Source organism: Hyperolius riggenbachi, chromosome 1 (assembly GCF_040937935.1).
Source record: "Hyperolius riggenbachi isolate aHypRig1 chromosome 1, aHypRig1.pri, whole genome shotgun sequence".
Classification (NCBI taxonomy): domain Eukaryota; kingdom Metazoa; phylum Chordata; class Amphibia; order Anura; family Hyperoliidae; genus Hyperolius; species Hyperolius riggenbachi.
The window spans coordinates 148,733,725-148,755,169 of NC_090646.1; the positions used below are offsets into that span (position 1 = coordinate 148,733,725).

Sequence of the window (21,445 nt, forward strand, 5' to 3'; positions counted from 1 at the left end):
TTTCTCGTGTGCATGTGTTATGGTTGCTTGTGTGTTTTGGCTCAGGATATTGTTGAGGTTACTTTTTTGGAAATAGCTCTTGTTATTCACTCTCTTTCCTCTGTTTTAACACTAAGCAAAGTGCGCCCTACATGCATAAGTTAAGTAGCCATGTTCCCCAGATAACAGCATTAATCTGATCTGAGGTCTGAATGACAGGGAAGCATGGAGGCAAGGAGGCCGGTGCAGGAAAGGGGTAGGCATGGCGTCCATTGTGCTGTGGCGGCCGTGGCACAAGCCATGCCTGCACCCCTCTAGATACGCCTCTGCATGTTTGTGGCAGTAATATGACAAAATGTGGAAAACTTCAAGAGGGCCGAATACTTTTGCAACCCACTGTATGTGTAGTATGGATAAGTAATAGAACATTAGTAGCAAAGAAAATGTCATTTTTATTTATATAGCTTTTTTGAATAACATTGCATCATTCTGTCACAGTGCAGTGTAAAAAGTACACTGTCTTTTAAGCTTTAAAACAAAGCATAAATAATGACCCTTTGAACTTTTCTGCAGTAAAACCTCATCTCAAGCTGTCTCTCACTGTAGCTTGGCTATTTACGTGGTCCAGAAAACAGGACTGTACTCGACGAATGGGTCGAAGAGCACAGAGAAGCTGTTTTGCATAGATAACAACTGAAGTTTTCTTCATTCTTTCTGTACTGAAAACAATATGAGACTTTTTTCTTTGCTACTGATAGCTGTACTACACCTACAATTCATTATCTCATAGGTTTATTGTCACAGGAGCCCTTGTGGCTGACCGCACTTAGCCTTCTAAACGATGCCAGCGCACAGATCGTGCGAACTCTGGTCGCAGTCAATGCGCAGGAACCGTTAAGAATTAGCCGCAGACAACTCAGAAGGGAGCCTGTGAGACACGGGTGATTACAACGTCACCCACTGGTTCAGAGTAAACTGCCACCACCGCGGTTACTATGGGACCGTGGGGCCCACTAACTGACTGACTAATCCTGCGAATAAAACGGTTAAACACACGATATTCTGTCTAGCCAACAACAAACAAACAGTAGCGTATCTTCAGAGACCCGGGATCATTTCTGTGTGTGCTGATAAGCAGGGTAGCGAAACAGTGAATGACTTGGGGAAGTCGTTTATTCACGCAATATAAATAATTAATATATACAGACAATTATGAAAATCAACAATTATGAAAACAGTAATAGCCAGTATGAAAAATAAAAGAAGGGAGAAAAATACTTAGTTCCTGGAAAGATGTCCTTATTGTGGGAAGAATCATAAAGTCCTTGGTTTCAAAGTCCAGAGTTCAGACCAGGTGGATGCCAGCATATCCTCAAGCTGGCATCTGATGAGTGCAAGATGGTTCAGTGTGGAGGACAAAAGCCCGCCTGCTGGCTCTGTGCTTTTGATGAAGCTGGTTTGGGGGTGTGCCAATGCCGGCCCCCTCTGAACTACCAGCAAATGACAGTTCATTCCCTCTCAGAGATTTTAGAGCTAAACTTATGAATTGCTGTAACTCCTGAACCATACACGTTACATTTAGGGGGGTAACAGCTTCATACTTGGAGGAAAATACAGATTAATATGATACCTGACATGGCTAGTGCATCAGATCAGGGTCCTGAGTAGATTCATACCTGGGTGGTAGGGGCCCCGGGCCCCTCTCGACTGGTATCAAGAGATCCAGCATGACCCTACGGATCCAATGATATTGCTCTCATAACCACCCTATTTATTGTATTCTGTAAATGGGCAAAAGATTATATTGTACATTCATTTCTTCCTGCTAAGGCCGGAGTCAGCCTGACTGGAGTCCAGCTGTGTCTGCTTCTTGTCTATGAAAGGCCCTGTTGGCTCCTTCAATTAACATCTGAATGTGAAATCTGCTTAGACAACTTTGAGTTTACACCTCTGGCTTGATCAGCAGTCACAGGGCCAGTCTTCCTGCCAGCTGCTTGTCACCTTATACCTGATGGATGGGCCATCAGCACAGCTTGAAGCCAGGGACTCTCCAGTGCAGATTAGGCTCAGGCTCATTAGCATATCAAAAGAGCCAACCAGCATTTGGAATGGTGCTCTCTTTGCTAAGAAAAGGACTTTAGCTGTCCCTACACACTCAACCCAGATTGTACCGTTTTGAAGCGCAATCGATGCAGGAATCGAGTGCGATCGTTCTTTTCTTCACGGGCGGTTCCAGGACGCGCCTGCGTCCCCGCAATCGTCCGTGACAGCCCTCCCCCTTGTCCGTGGCTTAGCCACTCATCCGCAAGATGTGTGGCGGCGCCGCTAACCTGGCTGACGGGCCTCGAGTTGCCGGTACGGCGGGAAAACCTATTGGAGCCTGTGGCTCGGTTCCCCTGGACCGGTCGCGGTCTGCTACCCTCAGGGTTGACCCAACATGGACCGTTCTGGACAGGGCGTTTGCGCCACTGCAGTCGGACGTGGTGTCTGCCGGGACTGCGGACAACGGGCAGTGGGTTGGTTAGGTCAACAGCCAGCCCACGCAGGGTTCCCCTGCTGAGTGGCTGTGGACCTAAGGGAACCCCGCGGGAATCCCTGGACCTTCCCAGCTCCTGACAGACGGCACATGCCCTGCAGTAGTTGGCTACATCCCTGTTCATCCGGGGCCAATAAAACTGTTTCCGAATACCGGCGAGTGTCTTGCGGACACCCGAGTGCCCTGTCAGAGGATTACCATGTGCGGATTTCAGCACATGTCCCCTAAACGCACTCGGGACCACAAGCCACTTGGTATCCGCGTGGGATCTACCTGTAGGGGGCTGTACAGACTCACTGTACAGTCTCCCACCTTCCCAGTACACCTTGAAAGCGGCCCCGTCTGCGAGGGGCTCAGCGGCTTGCTGCCTGAGCACCTCCAGGCTTGGGTCACTTTGTAGTGCGGCTGAGAATATGGTGCTGTCAGTTTCAGCCAACTGGCTCATGTCACACGAGGCCAGCGGCTGAAAGGTCTCATCCCTGTGGTCAGAGGAGGGGGAGGAGGCCGGAACCCCCTCCACCTGTCCTGAGCTCGGGTTCTGAGCAGTGCAGCTGCGCGGTACTGCTAGCACCGGTACACTGTCAGAATGGCACAGACGGACATTACTCAAATCATCATTGCATGCAGTAATGACATTGACAGGTATAGACATTTTTTCATTACAGACAGGTTGTACAGTAAACTCAGGTACAGTTACAGCATCATCACAACAGACAGTCTGTACATCAAACTCAGGTGCCTTTGAAGCAGGCACTATTGAACCTGGTACCCTTGAACTGGGCACATTCAACCCACCTCCCCCTGGTGCTCCCCCAAGTGTATAAAGTACCTGGTGGTGGGTGGAGAGTCCGTCTCCTTCCGTGAGCGACAAGGCGGTCGTGGCAGGTTCATAGTAGGACACAAGCTTGCCCAAATCAGTCCCCAGCAACACAGGGACTGGGAGATCCTTCATAACCCCAACAACCCTTTCGTGGACCCCTCCCACTCCCCAATCCAGCTTCACTCTTGCGTGGGCTATGTGGAAAAGGGTGCCCTCTACTCCAGTAAGGGCAAGGGATCGGCTGGAGCTGATGCTCTCCTTTGGCACAAGATGTGAGTGAACTAACGTGATGTCAGCTCCGGTGTCTCGAAATCCGGTGACAACTTTGCCGTTCACTCTAACAAGTTGCTGCTGGTCGGTTCGGTCGCGGATTTCCTTTCCGCGGGCAAACAGGACAAAATCGGATGATCCAGGCTGTGGTTCGCTGGCGGGTTGCCTCTGCTGTGGGTGAGGTACAGGTGATGCAGATGATCCAGGTGCTGGTGGTGTCTGTCTCCGCTCCGGACAGTCGAATTTCATGTGTCCGGGCTGGCGGCAGTAGTGACAGGTGACCTCTCCAGGCGCTGCAGGCCTGGGTGCAGCAGCTGCGCTGGGTGGCCTCTGTGGCGGACGGCTCACAGGGGCAGGAGAGTCTGCCAGAGTATTGGGCTGACCTCCTCTCCAGCTGGATGGGACAGTTCTGCGGGTATCAGCCACCTGGGTAGTTGCAAAAGTCTCAGCAAGGTCTGCAGCGACAGTGGCTGAAGCCGGCCTGCGTTCTAACACAAACTGTCGTACATCAGCAGGGCAAATGTTCAGAAATTGTTCCAGGACTATCAAGTCCTCCAGGACGCCATAAGACCCTTTGGTGAGGCCGAGTGTCCACTGGCGGAGTGTGGTGAGCAAGCTGCTGACCACATCTCGGTACGAATCAGAAGACTTTTTCTGCCAGGCCCTGAACTTTTTGCGATAGGCTTCTGGCGTCAGCTGGTACTTAGTAATGATAGCGTCTTTTATAGCATCATAATCATTATCCTTTTCCGCAGGCAATTCTGCGAAAGCATCAAGCGCTTTGTAGCGCAGCAAAGGTGTCAGATGTCTGGCCCACTGGTCTTGGGACAGACGATACTGACGGCATGCTTTTTCAAAAGACCGCAAAAACAAGTCAATGTCAGTGTCTTTTTCAATATTAGCAAATTTAAATTTTGCACTTACGGGTGCTGCAGCTCCTTCGGCAGGGAGGCTGGGCGGTGAACTCCGGCTGGCCTGTTGAACCTTTGCCATGTTGAGCTCATGCTGTCGTCTCTCCCGCGCCTCTGCGGCATCCCTCTCCGCGTGGCGTTCAGCAGCAGCAGCTTTGCGTTCTGCAGATTGGCGCTCCCGTTCCTCTCGTGCTTCCATGTACTGCATGTACTTGTCCAGGTCAGTCTCCATCAGCTTTTGTAATGCCTGCTGCATTACCGGGTCAGCACCCATGGACAGTCCAGTACTGGCCAGTTCCGGGCGAGTAATGTCAGAAACTCTGGGATTGGGGTCCATACTGACAGTCTCTGGCGTAACTGTTGCAACAGGGCCCGCAGGATGCTCAACCTCTGTACGCCTAAGATCTTCAGCCTCTGGTTCCCCTTGATTGTCAGATGGGCTGGTATCCACCTCAGCGGACACTCCCGACTCCCGCAGTTGCTGGGCATCCCATCTGGACAAGTCTGCTATCAGGTCCCGTTTTGTCTTGCGGAGGATGCCAATGCCCCTCTCTTCGCAAAGATTTTCCAGGTCTGCTAGGCACATGTTCTGGTAGTTCCCGGACATTTCCATGCCAAATAAAATAAAACTTTGGGGAAGGGGTACTGGCTACACAGTCTCTCTGTATATATAAAAAATATATTGCCTTCCAGCTACACCAACGAATTAGTTCGTTTCTCGATAGCGCTAGCGCTATCGCAGATACTTTCAGCACAACACAGATCCAACCGCTGCCTAACACTGTCACAGGAGCCCTTGTGGCTGACCGCACTTAGCCTTCTAAACGATGCCAGCGCACAGATCGTGCGAACTCTGGTCGCAGTCAATGCGCAGGAACCGTTAAGAATTAGCCGCAGACAACTCAGAAGGGAGCCTGTGAGACACGGGTGATTACAACGTCACCCACTGGTTCAGAGTAAACTGCCACCACCGCGGTTACTATGGGACCGTGGGGCCCACTAACTGACTGACTAATCCTGCGAATAAAACGGTTAAACACACGATATTCTGTCTAGCCAACAACAAACAAACAGTAGCGTATCTTCAGAGACCCGGGATCATTTCTGTGTGTGCTGATAAGCAGGGTAGCGAAACAGTGAATGACTTGGGGAAGTCGTTTATTCACGCAATATAAATAATTAATATATACAGACAATTATGAAAATCAACAATTATGAAAACAGTAATAGCCAGTATGAAAAATAAAAGAAGGGAGAAAAATACTTAGTTCCTGGAAAGATGTCCTTATTGTGGGAAGAATCATAAAGTCCTTGGTTTCAAAGTCCAGAGTTCAGAGTTCAGACCAGGTGGATGCCAGCATATCCTCAAGCTGGCATCTGATGAGTGCAAGATGGTTCAGTGTGGAGGACAAAAGCCCGCCTGCTGGCTCTGTGCTTTTGATGAAGCTGGTTTGGGGGTGTGCCAATGCCGGCCCCCTCTGAACTACCAGCAAATGACAGTTCATTCCCTCTCAGAGATTTTAGAGCTAAACTTATGAATTGCTGTAACTCCTGAACCATACACGTTACATTTAGGGGGGTAACAGCTTCATACTTGGAGGAAAATACAGATTAATATGATACCTGACATGGCTAGTGCATCAGATCAGGGTCCTGAGTAGATTCATACCTGGGTGGTAGGGGCCCCGGGCCCCTCTCGACTGGTATCAAGAGATCCAGCATGACCCTACGGATCCAATGATACCGCTCTCATAACCACCCTATTTATTGTATTCTGTAAATGGGCAAAAGATTATATTGTACATTCATTTCTTCCTGCTAAGGCCGGAGTCAGCCTGACTGGAGTCCAGCTGTGTCTGCTTCTTGTCTATGAAAGGCCCTGTTGGCTCCTTCAATTAACATCTGAATGTGAAATCTGCTTAGACAACTTTGAGTTTACACCTCTGGCTTGATCAGCAGTCACAGGGCCAGTCTTCCTGCCAGCTGCTTGTCACCTTATACCTGATGGATGGGCCATCAGCACAGCTTGAAGCCAGGGACTCTCCAGTGCAGATTAGGCTCAGGCTCATTAGCATATCAAAAGAGCCAACCAGCATTTGGAATGGTGCTCTCTTTGCTAAGAAAAGGACTTTAGCTGTCCCTACACACTCAACCCAGATTGTACCGTTTTGAAGCGCAATCGATGCAGGAATCGAGTGCGATCGTTCTTTTCTTCACGGGCGGTTCCAGGACGCGCCTGCGTCCCCGCAATTGTCCGTGACATTTATTTTCACTTCAGGTTTGCTTTAGCTGTACTTAAGATGACGCATATGGCAGCATTTCCTCCAGCCCCATTTACGCTCCCTGGTAATAGTTATAGCCTATTACTATTACTTGCGAAGATTGCAAATAAATGGAGCCACCCAGGATGGCGATGGAGGCAACGGAGTACATGGTGCTGGTGGAAGCACCAGGTAAGTATAAATGCTGCCATATGCGTTGTTTCAGGTATCCTTTAAAAAAAAAAAAACCCCAAAAAAACCTGTAAATGAGATCTGGGGTACTTTCTCAAGATGAAACATAATAATCTGTCCTAAGAGGCTTTCTGTAGAAGAGATTCTTTTCCCCATGGTTTCGATTGCATTCATCATGTGTTTATATTTGTTTATAGACCACAAATTTGATTACAAATACAATGTGAGTAAAGAATAATTGCCATACCTAATTATGTATCCCACTAGGTGATCGGTATGTGGAAGCACAAAGAGAGATTTGCCTGACAGATCACAGGCATTGCACAGAGCAGCGGCCCGTTCCGAGGCAATCAGATCTTCACCTGGCAGGACAAAGAGAACAAATCATAGATTAGTTGTATGAAAATAAATAAACAAAGAACTCAAAGCTTGAACTCCCTTAGGAGGTCAACGGCCAGGAGCAAAGGAAATCGTTTGTTTTCCCTAAAACTGGGAAAATCCTTTACAGAGACTTCCTAGATCAATGTATATTGCAAAATCCTTTGTGTGGCTGTGCTTGCTGCAACTGTGCACCTATCCTTACAGGCTGGCCAGCTCCAGAATAAACTGGTAGTGACAGTAGGGCTGAATCTGAGCAGTGTTCCTAGATAACCAGCCTCCCTCCCCTGGGCCTCATACTTGTAAGGGGCCAATCCTCTTCTAGTCTCCCCAAAGCTGATACTCTTCTATTCTAGCTTCCCCAAGCTGATGCACAGAGGGTTAGCAAGTTTGTCACATCAGAGGAATTGCCAGGCCAGGCATCAGAAAGCACTGGGGGACACAGATTCTGGTTGCACAGCAACATCCATGGCTGCAGCAATGAGAAGATGCCTGGGAGAAAGATCAACTTGGCTAGGTAAGCGTACATTTTGCTCTGTAAATAAAACACTTACAGGCCCACATGAAGAACTCTCATGTCTTATTTTCTGTTAAAGATTTCCAGAATTAAAGTAAATGTGAAGTGATTAAAAACAAAAAAACATGGAGAGGGAAGGCTCTGGATCCTATAGAGCCTTCTGGTCCTCTCGTGGTATACTTATTCCAGCGCTGTCACCCCTGGTACAGGTATCCAACCAACTGGTGGCGTAAGTCTCACACCTGTGTTTTGCGAAGACAGAGAGGGCTCCACACTGCACATGCGCGAGCACGCACTCGCAAATAATGGAGCGGACAGTCATCGAAGGCACTCGGGGACACAACTTTGGACCAGGAATGCTCTATCAGATCCAGTGTTTTGCCTCTCCATAGGTGAGTATGTAACTTTTTTCTTTAGCATTGCATCACATTTGCATCACAGTAATTCCATAGGAAGCTTAAAGAGACACATAAGCCAGGCATAAAAATTCAGTTTTACTTGTCTGGGGTTTCTACCAGCCCCCGTGCCCTCGCAGTCACTCACGGAGCTTCTGGTTCCCCGCCGCCAGCTAGTTTAGTTTTCGCTGACAGGCCTAGCCACACGTATTTTTCTTCGCGTGCCTGTCCGCAATAGAGTCCTGTGCCTGTGCAGGACGCTATTGAGGACGGGAACATGAAGAAGGATACGTGTGGCCAGGCCTGCGCAGGCATCCCGCCAACTCCGTCAGTGAAAACAAAACTAGCTGGCGGCGGGGAACTAGAGGCTCTGTCAGTGACTGCGAGGGCACGGGACAGCTGCAAGGGGCTGTTAGAAGCCCCAGAAAAGTAAAACTGATTTTTTTACTCCTGGCTTAAGTGTCCCTTAAAAAAAGATAGAAACTTACCTCAGTTGTGGGAAGCCTCTAGAAAGTCCAGAGGCTTTCAAGATCCTTCAACCTGGCACTGTTTCAGCAGTCTTTTTGGATCTTTCTTTATCCTTGCACTGGGCATGTAGTGAGGCACTTGTGTATGTTTCCCCCCCTCCATGCACAAGTGCTTCTCTCTACTGGGCATGCTCAGACTGCACTCACGCATGCCCAGTGCCGCAGTACTTATCCATGGCCATAAGAAACCTGTTCCGCCCACCATCAAATAGGTACAGAGGGAACCTGTGCTAGAACAGTGGAGATTAGGAGCATTTGGGAAGCCTCTGGGTTATAAAGAACCTCCCCACAACTGAGGCTTCCATCTTTCACTTCAGGATTGTTTTAACATAAACATATGTCAAACTACAGGGTGGGCCATTTATATGGATACACCTTAATAAAATGGGAATGTTTGGTGATATTAACTTCCTGTTTGGGGCACATTAGTATATGTGAGAGGGGGAAACTTTTCAATATGAGTGGTGACCATGAAGGCCATTTTGAAGTCGGCCATTTTTAATCCAACTTTTTTCTTTCAATAGGAAGAGGGTCATATGACATCAAAGTTATTGGGAATTTCACAAGAAAAACAATGGTGTGATTGGTTTTAACGCAGGCATGGGCAAACTTGGCCCTACAGCTGTTAGGGAACTACAAGTCCCACAATGCATTGCAGAAGTCTGACAGCCACAGTCATGACTCATAAAGGCAAATGCATTGTGGGACTTGTAGTTCCGTAACAGCTGTAGGGCCGAGCTTGCCCATGCCTGTTTTAACGTAACTTTATCCTTGCATGACTTATTTACAAGTTTCTGACCACTTATAAAATGTGTTCAATGTCCTGCCCATTGTGTTGGATTGTCAATGCAACTCTTTTCCCACTCTTCACACACTGATATCAACACCGCAGGAGAAATGCTAGCACAGGCTTCCAGTATCCGTAGTTTCAGGTGCTGCACATCTCGTATCTTCACAGCATAGACAATTGCTTTCAGATGACCCCAAAGATAAAAGTCTAAGGAAACCTCATCAATGGAAACCTCAAGGCAGCTGGATATGCGAAATTCTTACATGATGATGTGTTTCCCTCTTTATGCACTGAAGCTGGCACGTTCCTGTAAGGAAACGCGGAAAGGCCGCCGTCTCTCGAGGTGAGGCGGCTGTTTCCGCGTCCAGCATGGCGTCACAACGCGGAAAAAACGCCGCATGCCGCATAGGCAGTGCGGCGGAATCCGCATTGGTGACGGCGGAATCCGCATTGGTAACAGCGGAATCCGCATCAGAGGCGGCCCCCGCATTGGATACATTGCATGACAGTACTGGTGTGGCTGGGACTGATAGTCCACCAAGATTCAGACTTACACGCGCGCGAGCACAGAGGCAGAGTTTAAATAGCAGTTAGAAGGAAGTCGGCTGACCAGCTGGGTCAGCTGACAAATTCCACTGCTCTCATTGGACCAGCAATTAGGGAGGTCCTGGAAAGGTCCTAGAGTATATATACTGCTGGTTGTTCACTTGCTCTTTGTCTGGCGTGCGATCACACATGTGGGAGCACCCAGATCCGTAGTCAGATCCGCAAGTGTGCCGGGACCAGCTGGAGCTGTAATCCTACACTTAGCTAGATTCTGTTGATAGCTAAAGTACTAGTTTGATTGTGATTATCTGTTATGACTTTTGCCTGCCTTGACTATCCTCCTGAACTCTGATCTTGTACCTCGATATTTCTGATACTCTGTTGCCGAACCCCGGCTCGTTCCTAGACTCTGCTTCTGCCTCCTGATTTTGTACCCCGATATATCTGATACCCCGTTGCTGAACCCTGCCTGTACTTTGACTCCGCCTTTGCCTCCTGATCTTGTACTTTATCTGTCCGTGTGTGTACGACCTGGCTTGTCCGACCCCGAAAACCGACCTTACTGTTAGAGGCGGTTCCTCGCTCTGTTAGTAATCCTTCCTCCTGAAGGTTACTTCCAGTCTGTCCTTCCTACTGTCAGTCTGACTCCTCCCGTCTTGGAGAGCTCAGGTCTGCGGAAGGAATCTGTGCAGTACTCCTTGCTGCACTGAGGCCTAGTCCTCTAAGTGTTACTGTTACACCTAACACTACACTCTACTCAGGCGAACAGAGGTTAGTTTGTATATCGGATTATCGGTGAGACTGCAGATCACTTATAATCTGGTATATATCTGTATTTCCGGTGATACTGCAGATCACCGGTAATCGGATACTCTCTGCGCCCACCGATCATTACAGAACGCCAGACCAAAATACAAAATGGACGCAAACACTGATTGTCTGGGTGTACTTGCCGCTTCGGTGGACAACATCAATCAAGTACTGGGCACCCACATAACTCTTATTGATGCCCTATCAGGGTCTGTACAAACCCTCCAGACATCAGTGAATCATGTGCGATCCTCTCCTAGCTCTGTGGCTCTAGATCCGGCCACAGATCTGACTTCCGGAATTTTAGGAGTAGAGTATTGTCCTATTTTGAGTTGAGACCCCAATCTTCGGGTACTGAGACCCAGAGGGTCACGTTTATTAAAACTTTGTTGTCCGGCGACTCCCAGTCATGGGCATATAGCCTGCCCACCGGAGACAAAGCGCTTACCTCTGTAGAGGAATTCTTTAAGGCTATGGCAGTAATTTACGACGATCCAGACCTTGCCTCGACTTCTGAGCGGAAGCTCAAGCGATTGCGTCAAGGCGAAGGTCGGGTCGAAGATTACGCGGCCGAGTTTAGGAGGTGGTCAGTTACGGCCAGGTGGGACACTCATGCCCTGTTAGATTGTTTCTTGTCAGGGCTGTCCGATGAGGTCTCTGACATGATGTTAAGTCAGCCCGAACCCAGAACAGTCGATGAGGCCATCTCAGCGGCCATCCGGATCGACCGCAGGCTGGGCTACCAAAGGCAGACCAGGGGTAGTTCCCGTGTCAGAAGGGTGTCTTACACCACAGCCCCAGTGATTCCACCTCCTACTGTTTCGTCTTCTCCGGTCTTGCTTCCATCCGAGCCAATACAGATTGGTCGGTCAAAATTGACCCAGGTGGAGCGAAGACGGAGAATGACCGAACAGCTGTGTCTGTATTGCGCTGAAGGGGGGCATATTGTACGAAACTGCCCTAATAAGCCGGGAAAACGCTACCGCCTGGGAGTGGTAGGGGGTAACACCCTGGGCGTCCGACTTTTACCCTTAGAAGAAAAACGGTTGCTTCTTCCCTGCACCATTACGTGGGAAGATAAAACCGAGGTCACGGAAGCCTTTATCGATTCAGGCTCCGCGGCAAATTTTATGGATTTTGAGTTTGCTAAGAAATTGGGTATCCCACTCACACCTGTACAACCACCCATCCAGGTTACGGCAGTGGATGACTCTCCTCTGCAAGGGAGTCACCCACTGTCTCAGACACCAGAGGTGGGAGTCACCATAGGGGTTCTGCACTGGGAAAAATTACAATTCTTTGTGTTGCATATGTCTACTTCCACCATTATACTCGGCATGCCGTGGTTGCACCTTCATTCTCCACACATCGATTGGGCCACCGGCCAACTGGTTTCTTGGTCAGCACGCTGCTTTCAGCAATGTTTAGGGAAGGTGACACTGGGCCAAACCAGGGTTCATGTACAAGGGGTACCTGAGCAATATTTAGAATATTCTGATGTGTTCTGTCCCAAGGCAGCAGACAAATTACCCCCACATCGCTCTTTTGATTGCCCCATTGATATCCGTTCTGGTTGTATGCCTCCTCGGGGTCATCTGTACAATTTATCTGGGCCAGAAAAGTTGGCCATGCAAGAATATATCCGTGAAAATTTAGCCAAGGGTTTCATTCGTCCGTCCCGATCGCCTGCTGGAGCAGGTTTCTTTTTCGTTAAAAAGAAAGACGGGGGCCTGCGGCCCTGTATCGATTACCGGGGACTGAATAAAATCACGGTAAAGAACTGATATCCGTTACCCCTGATAGACAATTTATTTACGCAGGTCACAGACGCCAAGATCTTCTCAAAACTGGATTTACGGGGCGTGTACAACCTGGTACGCATAAGAAAGGGTGATGAGCGGAAAACGGCCTTTAACACGCCAGACGGGCATTACGAGTACCTAGTGATGCCCTTTGGGTTATGTAATGCCCCGGCCGTTTTCCAGGAACTCATCAACGAGGTCTTCAGAGAGGTGTTGGGGAGATTCGTGCTGGTCTATCTAGACGATATACTTGTTTTCTCCAACAACCTCTCTGAGCACAGAACGCATGTGAAATTTGTACTCAGCAAACTAAGACAAAACTCGTTATACGCTAAACTTGAGAAATGTATTTTCGAAGTAGCATCTGTCGCCTTTCTGGGTTACATTATTTCCACCACGGGCCTGTGTATGGATCCCGCCAAAGTCTCTGCTGTGTTAGAGTGGCCCCAACCCGTGGGGTTAAAATCTTTACAGCGGTTCTTAGGCTTTGCGAACTATTACAGAAGGTTCATAAAGGGGTATTCCACGGTCATTTCACCCCTCACCAGTCTTACAAAAAAAGGGGCAGATACTAACCACTGGACTCCAGAAGCTCTACGAGCATTCTCCACTCTGAAAGACTTGTTTTGCTCAGCACCCATTCTGAGGCACGTTGACACTTCTTACCCCTTTATTGTTGAGGTGGACGCCTCAGAGGTCGGGGTAGGAGCTGTGCTGTCTCAGCGATCAGGGTTGCAGGGAAGATTACATCCCTGTGCCTATTTCTCTCGTAGGTTCTCTCCGGCAGAGAGAAACTACGATATAGGCAACAGAGAGCTCCTTGCCATTAAACTTGCCTTTGAGGAGTGGCGTCATTGGCTGGAAGGAGCAGAGCATATGATTACGGTATACACCGATCACAAAAACCTGGAATACATCGAGGGGGCTAAGAGGTTAAGTCCCCGTCAGGCTCGATGGTCGTTATTTTTTTCGAGGTTCAGGTTCCTGATTACATACACCCCGGGCAGCAAGAACGTTAAGGCAGATGCTCTGTCCAGATGCTTTGAGCCAGAGACAGCCCAGCCTCCTGCTCCAGAGTCCATTATCCCACAGAGGCTAGTGTTAGCGGCAGCTGAGAATTGGGAGGACTGGACAGAGACCCTGAGGCCTTTTCAGCAGGATGTCCCCAAAGGGAAACCTGAAGGGGTGATGTTTGTACCCCTACCCTTTCGTCTTCGCACTTTGCAGATGTTTCATTCTCACAAGAATGCGGGACACCCTGGAGCATCTAGAACTCAGGATCTAGTATCCAGGTGTGCTTGGTGGCCTTCTTTAGCAGCAGACTGCAAGGAGTTCGTTAGGGAGTGTGCAGTTTGCGCTAAGAGTAAACCCTCCCGGCTGGCACCTGTGGGTACCTTGCAGCCTTTACCCACCCCGAGTGAGCCATGGACTCATTTGTCCATGGATTTTGTGGGCGAACTTCCCAAGTCAGAAGGTATGTCGGTCATTTGGGTGGTAGTCGACCGCTTCAGTAAAATGGCCCATTTCGTGCCCTTGAAAGGACTCCCCTCGGCCCAGGAATTGGCCGACTTGTTTATTACACGTCTTCCGGCTGCACGGCATTCCGGAGAACATAGTGTCGGATCGGGGAGTCCAGTTCGTTTCTAGATTCTGGAGGGCATTCTGCCAACAGATGGGCATGAAGCTGTCATTTTCATCGGGCTACCACCCACAGACCAATGGGCAAACGGAGAGAATCAACCAGTCATTGGAGCAATTTTTGAGGTGCTACGTTGCGGAGACGCAGAGCGACTGGGTTAAATTTCTGCCCTTCGCACAAAATAATTTGAAAAGCTCTTCCACCGGATTCTCTCCGTTCCAGGTTGTGTCTGGAAAATTGCCCAAGTTCTCACCATTTCCAGTGGCCTCCACCCCGTTTCCAGCTCTGGAGGCCTGGCAGAGGTCTTTTAAAGACATTTGGCGCACGGTGAGAGATAGTTTACAGAAGGCGTTTTTGAGTCAGAAGGGTCAAGCTGACAAAAAACGCTCAGTGGAGTGGAGGTTCAGACCAGGGGACTTGGTCTGGGTATCCACACGTCACTTGACCCTGAGACAACCTTCTGACAAACTTGGTCCCAGGTTCGTGGGTCCATTCCCGGTTGCTAGGAAGATCAACGAGGTCACATATACCGTTGATCTTCCCACCAGCATGAGGGGAGTGAGGTCCTTCCACGTATCACTTCTTAAACCCGCAGTGCAGGTGGGTCCCACTCCTCCTCCTCCTGTGTTAGTAGATGCCCAACCTGAATATGAAGTGGAAAAAATTTTAGATTTCCGCACGGTACAAAACTCGGTTCAGTACCTCGTACATTGGAAAGGGTACGGCATTGAGGAGAGACAATGGGTACCGGGTTCACGCATGCATGCAGACGAGTTAAGAAGGGAGTTTCATACCTTACATCCCGAGAAACCTGGTGGGAGTTGTCCGGAGTCCACTCCTCGGGGGGGGGGGGGGTACTGTAAGGAAACGCGGAAAGGCCGCCGTCTCTCGAGGTGAGGCGGCTGTTTCCGCGTCCAGCATGGCGTCACAACGCGGAAAAAACGCTGCATGCCGCATAGGCAGTGCGGCGGAATCCGCATTGGTGACGGCGGAATCCGCATTGGTAACAGCGGAATCCGCATCAGAGGCGGTCCCCGCATTAGATACATTGCATGACAGTACTGGTGTGGCTGGGACTGATAGTCCACCAAGATTCAGACTTACACGCGCGCGAGCACAGAGGCAGAGTTTAAATAGCAGTTAGAAGGGAGTCGGCTGACCAGCTGGGTCAGCTGACAAATTCCACTGCTCTCATTGGACCAGCAATTAGGGAGGTCCTGGAAAGGTCCTAGAGTATATATACTGCTGGTTGTTCACTTGCTCTTTGTCTGGCGTGCGATCACACATGTGGGAGCACCCAGATCCGTAGTCAGATCCGCAAGTGTGCCGGGACCAGCTGGAGCTGTAATCCTACACTTAGCTAGATTCTGTTGATAGCTAAAGTACTAGTTTGATTGTGATTATCTGTTATGACTTTTGCCTGCCTTGACTATCCTCCTGAACTCTGATCTTGTACCTCGATATTTCTGATACTCTGTTGCCGAACCCCGGCTCGTTCCTAGACTCTGCTTCTGCCTCCTGATTTTGTACCCCGATATATCTGATACCCCGTTGCTGAACCCTGCCTGTACTTTGACTCCGCCTTTGCCTCCTGATCTTGTACTTTATCTGTCCGTGTGTGTACGACCTGGCTTGTCCGACCCCGAGAACCGACCTTACTGTTAGAGGCGGTTCCTCGCTCTGTTAGTAATCCTTCCTCCTGAAGGTTACTTCCAGTCTGTCCTTCCTACTGTCAGTCTGACTCCTCCCGTCTTGGAGAGCTCAGGTCTGCGGAAGGAATCTGTGCAGTACTCCTTGCTGCACTGAGGCCTAGTCCTCTAAGTGTTACTGTTACACCTAACACTACACTCTACTCAGGCGAACAGAGGTTAGTTTGTATATCGGATTATCGGTGAGACTGCAGATCACTTATAATCTGGTATATATCTGTATTTCCGGTGATACTGCAGATCACCGGTAATCGGATACTCTCTGCGCCCACCGATCGTTACAGTTCCCTGAGTTTTTCCAGCAAGATGGTGCACCACCACATTATGGGTGTCAGGTCCGAGCATTCCTAGATGAACAGTTCCTGGAAAGTGGATTGGTCATCATGGGCCAGTTGAATGGCCCCCAAGGTCTTCCGATCTGACCCCCTTAGACTTTTATCTTTGGGGTCTGGGGTCATCTGAAGGCAATTGTCTATGCTGTGAAGATACAAGATGTGCAGCACCTGAAACTATGGATAACGGATACTGAAAGCCTGTGCTAGCATTTCTCCTGCGGTGTTGCCATCAGTGTGTGAAGAGTGGGAGAAGAGGCAGCACATTAAACACATTTTATAAGTGGTCAGAAACTTGTAAATAACTCATGCAAGAATAAAGTTACGTTAAAACCAAGCACACCATTGTTTTTCTTGTGAAATTCCCAATAAGTTTGATGTGTCACTTCACCCTCTTCCTATTGAAAAAACAGAAGTTGGATTCAAAATGGCCAACTTCAAAATGGCCGCCATGGTCACCACCCATCTTGAAAAGTCCCCCCCCCCCCCCACATATACTAATGTGCCACAAACAGGAAGTTAATATCACCAACCATTCCCATTTTATTAAGGTGTATCCTTATAAATGGCTTTGAAAAGACAAAAAATGAAACCGAGAGCCCAATATGGTGCAGTATGTCAGGATCAAATGGAGATGAAATAAAAGCAAACAATAGATGTACTCACAAGTCTGGGTTACCGCAAAGGCAACCACTGGAACAGCACGTGGGCATTATTAGGACCTGACCCCACTCAGGTATTAAAAAGTCGCTCTCTGTAGGTAGAAAAAATTGGGGATACACCCCTCCACCAAGGGTGGACTGTTCAGCAGCAAAAGCAAGAATAACAGAGGCGCCAACAAGTATAAAATAGTCCCCAATAAATAGTCCCCAATAAATAGTACTGTTATAATTTAACGGCTTATTGGCTGGTCTGTTTTTTACCTGAGGGAGGTGGGTCCACCTGCATCCCTCCCTTTTAAGCGGATTTTAATTATTTTATACTTGTTGGCGCCTCTGTTATTCTTGCTTTTGCTGCTATCCATATAAATGGCCCACCCTGTAATGTAGCGGTTAATAATGAGAGTATATTATTATTGCTTTATATGACATAACTTCCACTGTGATGAACAAATAAAACACGGTATAGCACAACAAGTAGGGTTAATGCAGATAAACTACAGTTGTTAAGAACTTCTTGAACAATGTACAGATAAGAAAGCTAAGTGGATACCGCAATGCCAACATACAGAAGGAAAGACAGACCCCCTTGCCCATATAATCTTACAGTACAAGGAAGTACTTGTGGGGATGTTTATTGCTTTAGAGCAGGGGTTTCAAACTCATACGCAAAGTGGGCCAAAATTGAGCTGTGGCACCAAGTCGCAGGCTGACCTCAATGTCTAGTGGCCTCCTCTCTCCTTCTATAGTTCCCTGGTGTCTAGAGCCCCCTCCCTCCCCTATACAGTTCCCTGATGTTTAGTGGTCCTCCCTCCCCTATACAGTTTCTTGGAGTTTAGTGCCACCCTCCTTCCCCTATACAATTCCCTGGCCACCTTTCCTCTCCCATACAGTTCCCTGGTATCTAGTGCTGCCCCCCCCCCCCCCCCCCCACATGGCTTCCCCGGTGATCTAGTGCTTCCCCTCCAATATAGTTTCTTTGGTGGTCTAGAGTGGGCCAAACATAATGCAAAGTGGGGAAACCACCTGAGGGCCAAATATGATGGCTCCAAGGGCCAGATTTAACCCACGGGCCAGAGTTTGACATGTATGCTTTCGAGTAATATGGAGCTTATAGGTACCTGGTGGTAGTGGTGTTTTCTTCTGTATTAAAACCACAGCAACCTTTGTATTTCTCCCTTGCAGGCTTTGCCTAAATGAGAGAGAGCAGCTGTTAAAACGTATTGCATATTCACCCATCTACAGAACAAGAGTGTGAGTGTGTCTCAAATGGTTTTATAAGCCTGAATAAGAAATATAGGATTATATGCAAAAAAGGACTGTAAACTTAAAGCAAATGCGAAGTAAGAAGGCTATGGAGGCTGCCATATTTAAAAGTGTACCTAGATGCGTATACACGTCCAGTATGAGCCTTGGTGAATCAATCTGGACTTATATAAACATCCAATGTTGTCGCGGCAGTGGCTAGAAAGTGTACAGGTTAAGGACTCTGTCTTTGACATGGGAGACCAGGGTTCGAATCCTAGCTAAGGTCAGTACCTATACAGTAAGGAGTCCTTGGGCAAGACTTCCTAACACTGCAGGGTGGCTCCTTGAGCGAGCTCTATAACAAGCGATATACAAATGTTAGGTGCGCCAGCCCACTACTTGTTCACGGAAGGAATTCATCATCGGTAATTGGAAAATGGGACCACGTGTTTCCTGAGAAAGAGTCTGGGAATTAATTAACATGACTCCAATCAGGAGCCATGTTATTTCATAAAAGTAAAAGAAAAAAAAAATGCATAAAAAACGATTAAACCCTTCCTGATAACCCAGGATAGTGGCACCATCTTGTGGCCAAAAACTAAATTACAAATAAAAAAAAAATAAAACTGTAATACTTCATAAACCTTTATTTACCTTAAAAATAAATAAATAAATGCCAGTGAATTGGCGGCTGGCGACCCATAACTACAAATTTGATACTGTGAGTATTTGGATATTATGAATCACTGTTTCTAGGAAGATACAAAAAAATACAAAAAAATATGTGCAGACACCCCCAAGGCCTGTTTGACATGTTACCTAATTCTGACCGTCTCATTCATGACAGGTTTATCAGATGCTTGAAAGCATTGGTAGACACATAAAAGACCATACATATGAAATGATATCTAGGTTTCAATACCTCACAATTTCTACTCTGGTAGCACATTCTAACTGCTTCTCCTTCCACTGGCCTTCATCCCAGTCAAGCTCATAAAACACCACAACAAGAGCAGGCACCAGATTAAGATGCTTATTCATCCAGCCTGTCTTCAGAATGCCCTTTGGAATGTACCATTCATAAGATGTTCTCTGTGTAAACAAAAAAAAAAGTTATTCAGTGCATAGACAGCAGAGATGCAGTAATCTATGAAATTATAGAATAAGCCTACCTTTGTTCTACATTTTGGGTACTCATGATCACCTGGCAGGACTTTAAATGAGATTGGTACGCGATCTGCTCTCCTGTTGGCACAAAATGCATCCCAAATGGCTCTGTGAACAGCATTGTATGTCACATCCAGACCAGTGAGAGTCACAAATGCCATTGGACGGCAGCATAGCTCGACAGGGAAATCCCATTGTGTGGGGCCCATTCTATAAATCTGGGTGAAGAACTAAAACAAAAAAAAAAGGCAAATAAATAGATAGGGTAAAAAAAGATGAATGCATATGCTAAAGCGATGCAGAATAAACTATACCAAGCCACAAAAAAATGTATGTTAAACAGTCGAAGTTTATTCTAGTAACTTTAAGATTTAGGCTGGATTCACAGTGGTCAGTTGCATAACACACAAGTTAAAATGAGTGTGAACTGCAATGGAGACTGGACATAGACTTTAATATAAAGCCTGCATGCAGCGAGTTACAATAACGCCACCAGTAACAACGCATTACTGTGAACAGGCCCATAAACTTGTATAGGCAGTGAGTTGACATGCAGAATTATTGCGCAACGCAACTGAGAACTATGAACCTAGCCTTATATGTACTATCATATCTTTCCCATAATAGTATCAAACAGCTTAAAAGCTCATAGATTAATGTACATTAGCCCTACTTCAGTCTCCTTCGGGTACACTGGATCTGAAACTCAATTCTATCTTGGTATGAAACTATTTTGTCTCTACTGCTGATGTTCAGTTAATAATTAGGTTTACAAAAAGAACAGAAGGAAGTGAAAACTTGGATCGGTTACGGACTGGGGCCCATAAGCAATTAACTTTTTCTCCTGAGTTATCTCCTAGAAGATAATTTTCATCCTCTCTTTAAAAGGAAGCCAGAGACGTCAAATGCTAAAGATTTAAAGTCCCTCGCTGTCCTCCCACCCACGGCCTGCCTTTCAGCGGCTATCAGCCACGATAATAGGCTCAGTCAGTCGTGGCCTTCTGTGCATGCTCGGGAACGGCAGACGGCGAGGGACTCAGATGTGCGAAGGGGCTGGCGAGTATCAAATCTTTAGTATTTGACGTCACTGGTACACTTTAATATAAAATTTGCCGCATTTTATAATTGGAAAGGTACCCAAAAGTTGGTGAAAAAGCACTATCAAATTTATATTGAGTATTTTTTTTGTTTTGCTTGCTGATAGTTTAAAAGGCATTTTATGACAAGGTGTGAAAATATCACCTAGAAGAAAACTCAGGAGAAAAAGTGAATTGCATAAGGGTCTGGGCCTCATGTCTGATACTTATGCAACAAAAACTGCCTGTATGGTCCAACAGCTGAGAACAGGGAGAAAGATTGTATTGTATAGCTTTCTGTTGTAAATATGAACATAAGTGACATCTATGGGGAAATAAAGCAAGTTCTTATCTCATTGGTATTCATATGAAACATCCAACTGAAAGCAGTTATTTTGAACTCATAACTGTTGATGGCATCAGTGCCAATACTAACATCATAATGGACCAGTAAGTTTGAAAGTATATTACAAAACAAAGTCTACTTGTGCTTAGGATACGGTTTGGTTTTATGTTATCTAACTTACCTTTTGGTGAAAGTACTGGCAGAAAATGACTTTTTCATCTTTTCATCTCCAATAAAGCAGTACTGAACCCACCATGCCAGCACTGCAATTTCAAAAACAGATTTACATCTACTTGGAGGTGATAATAGCGTCATAGGACTTGATATGCTTCAAGTCAAATCAGATCATAATGAGACTTGCCAAGAAAAACAAATTGGCGCTAGTCTAGTTTAGGGACCCAGCAGGAAACCTTATAGGGAACAGTTGTCCAATCACATCTCCCTCTACAGTACGAAGTGTTGTGATTGGCCAAATAGTGTGGGCATAGTTTACTAAAAACTATATGAAACCTAGCAGAATCTGCCTATGAGGTTT

The 21,445-nt window shown here is 47.3% G+C and overlaps 1 protein-coding gene across 2 annotated transcripts in view; it reads right to left on the bottom strand.

Annotated features, from left to right (window-relative positions):
- TRAPPC11 (trafficking protein particle complex subunit 11) overlaps positions 1 to 21,445 on the bottom strand; it is a 91,777-nt gene that overhangs the window by 65,616 nt on the left and 4,716 nt on the right. Inside the window, exons 2-6 of one of the 2 annotated variants that reach the window (XM_068278732.1) lie at positions 21,092 to 21,173; positions 19,494 to 19,718; positions 19,244 to 19,413; positions 18,195 to 18,265; positions 7,217 to 7,331 (exon numbers count right to left, since the gene is read on the bottom strand). In XM_068278732.1, the coding sequence (XP_068134833.1) occupies positions 7,217 to 7,331; positions 18,195 to 18,265; positions 19,244 to 19,413; positions 19,494 to 19,697 (560 nt within the window). In that variant the 5' untranslated portion in view covers positions 19,698 to 19,718; positions 21,092 to 21,173. The remainder of the gene's footprint in view (positions 1 to 7,216; positions 7,332 to 18,194; positions 18,266 to 19,243; positions 19,414 to 19,493; positions 19,719 to 21,091; positions 21,174 to 21,445) is intronic. The other variant, XM_068278731.1, reaches the window with a different exon arrangement.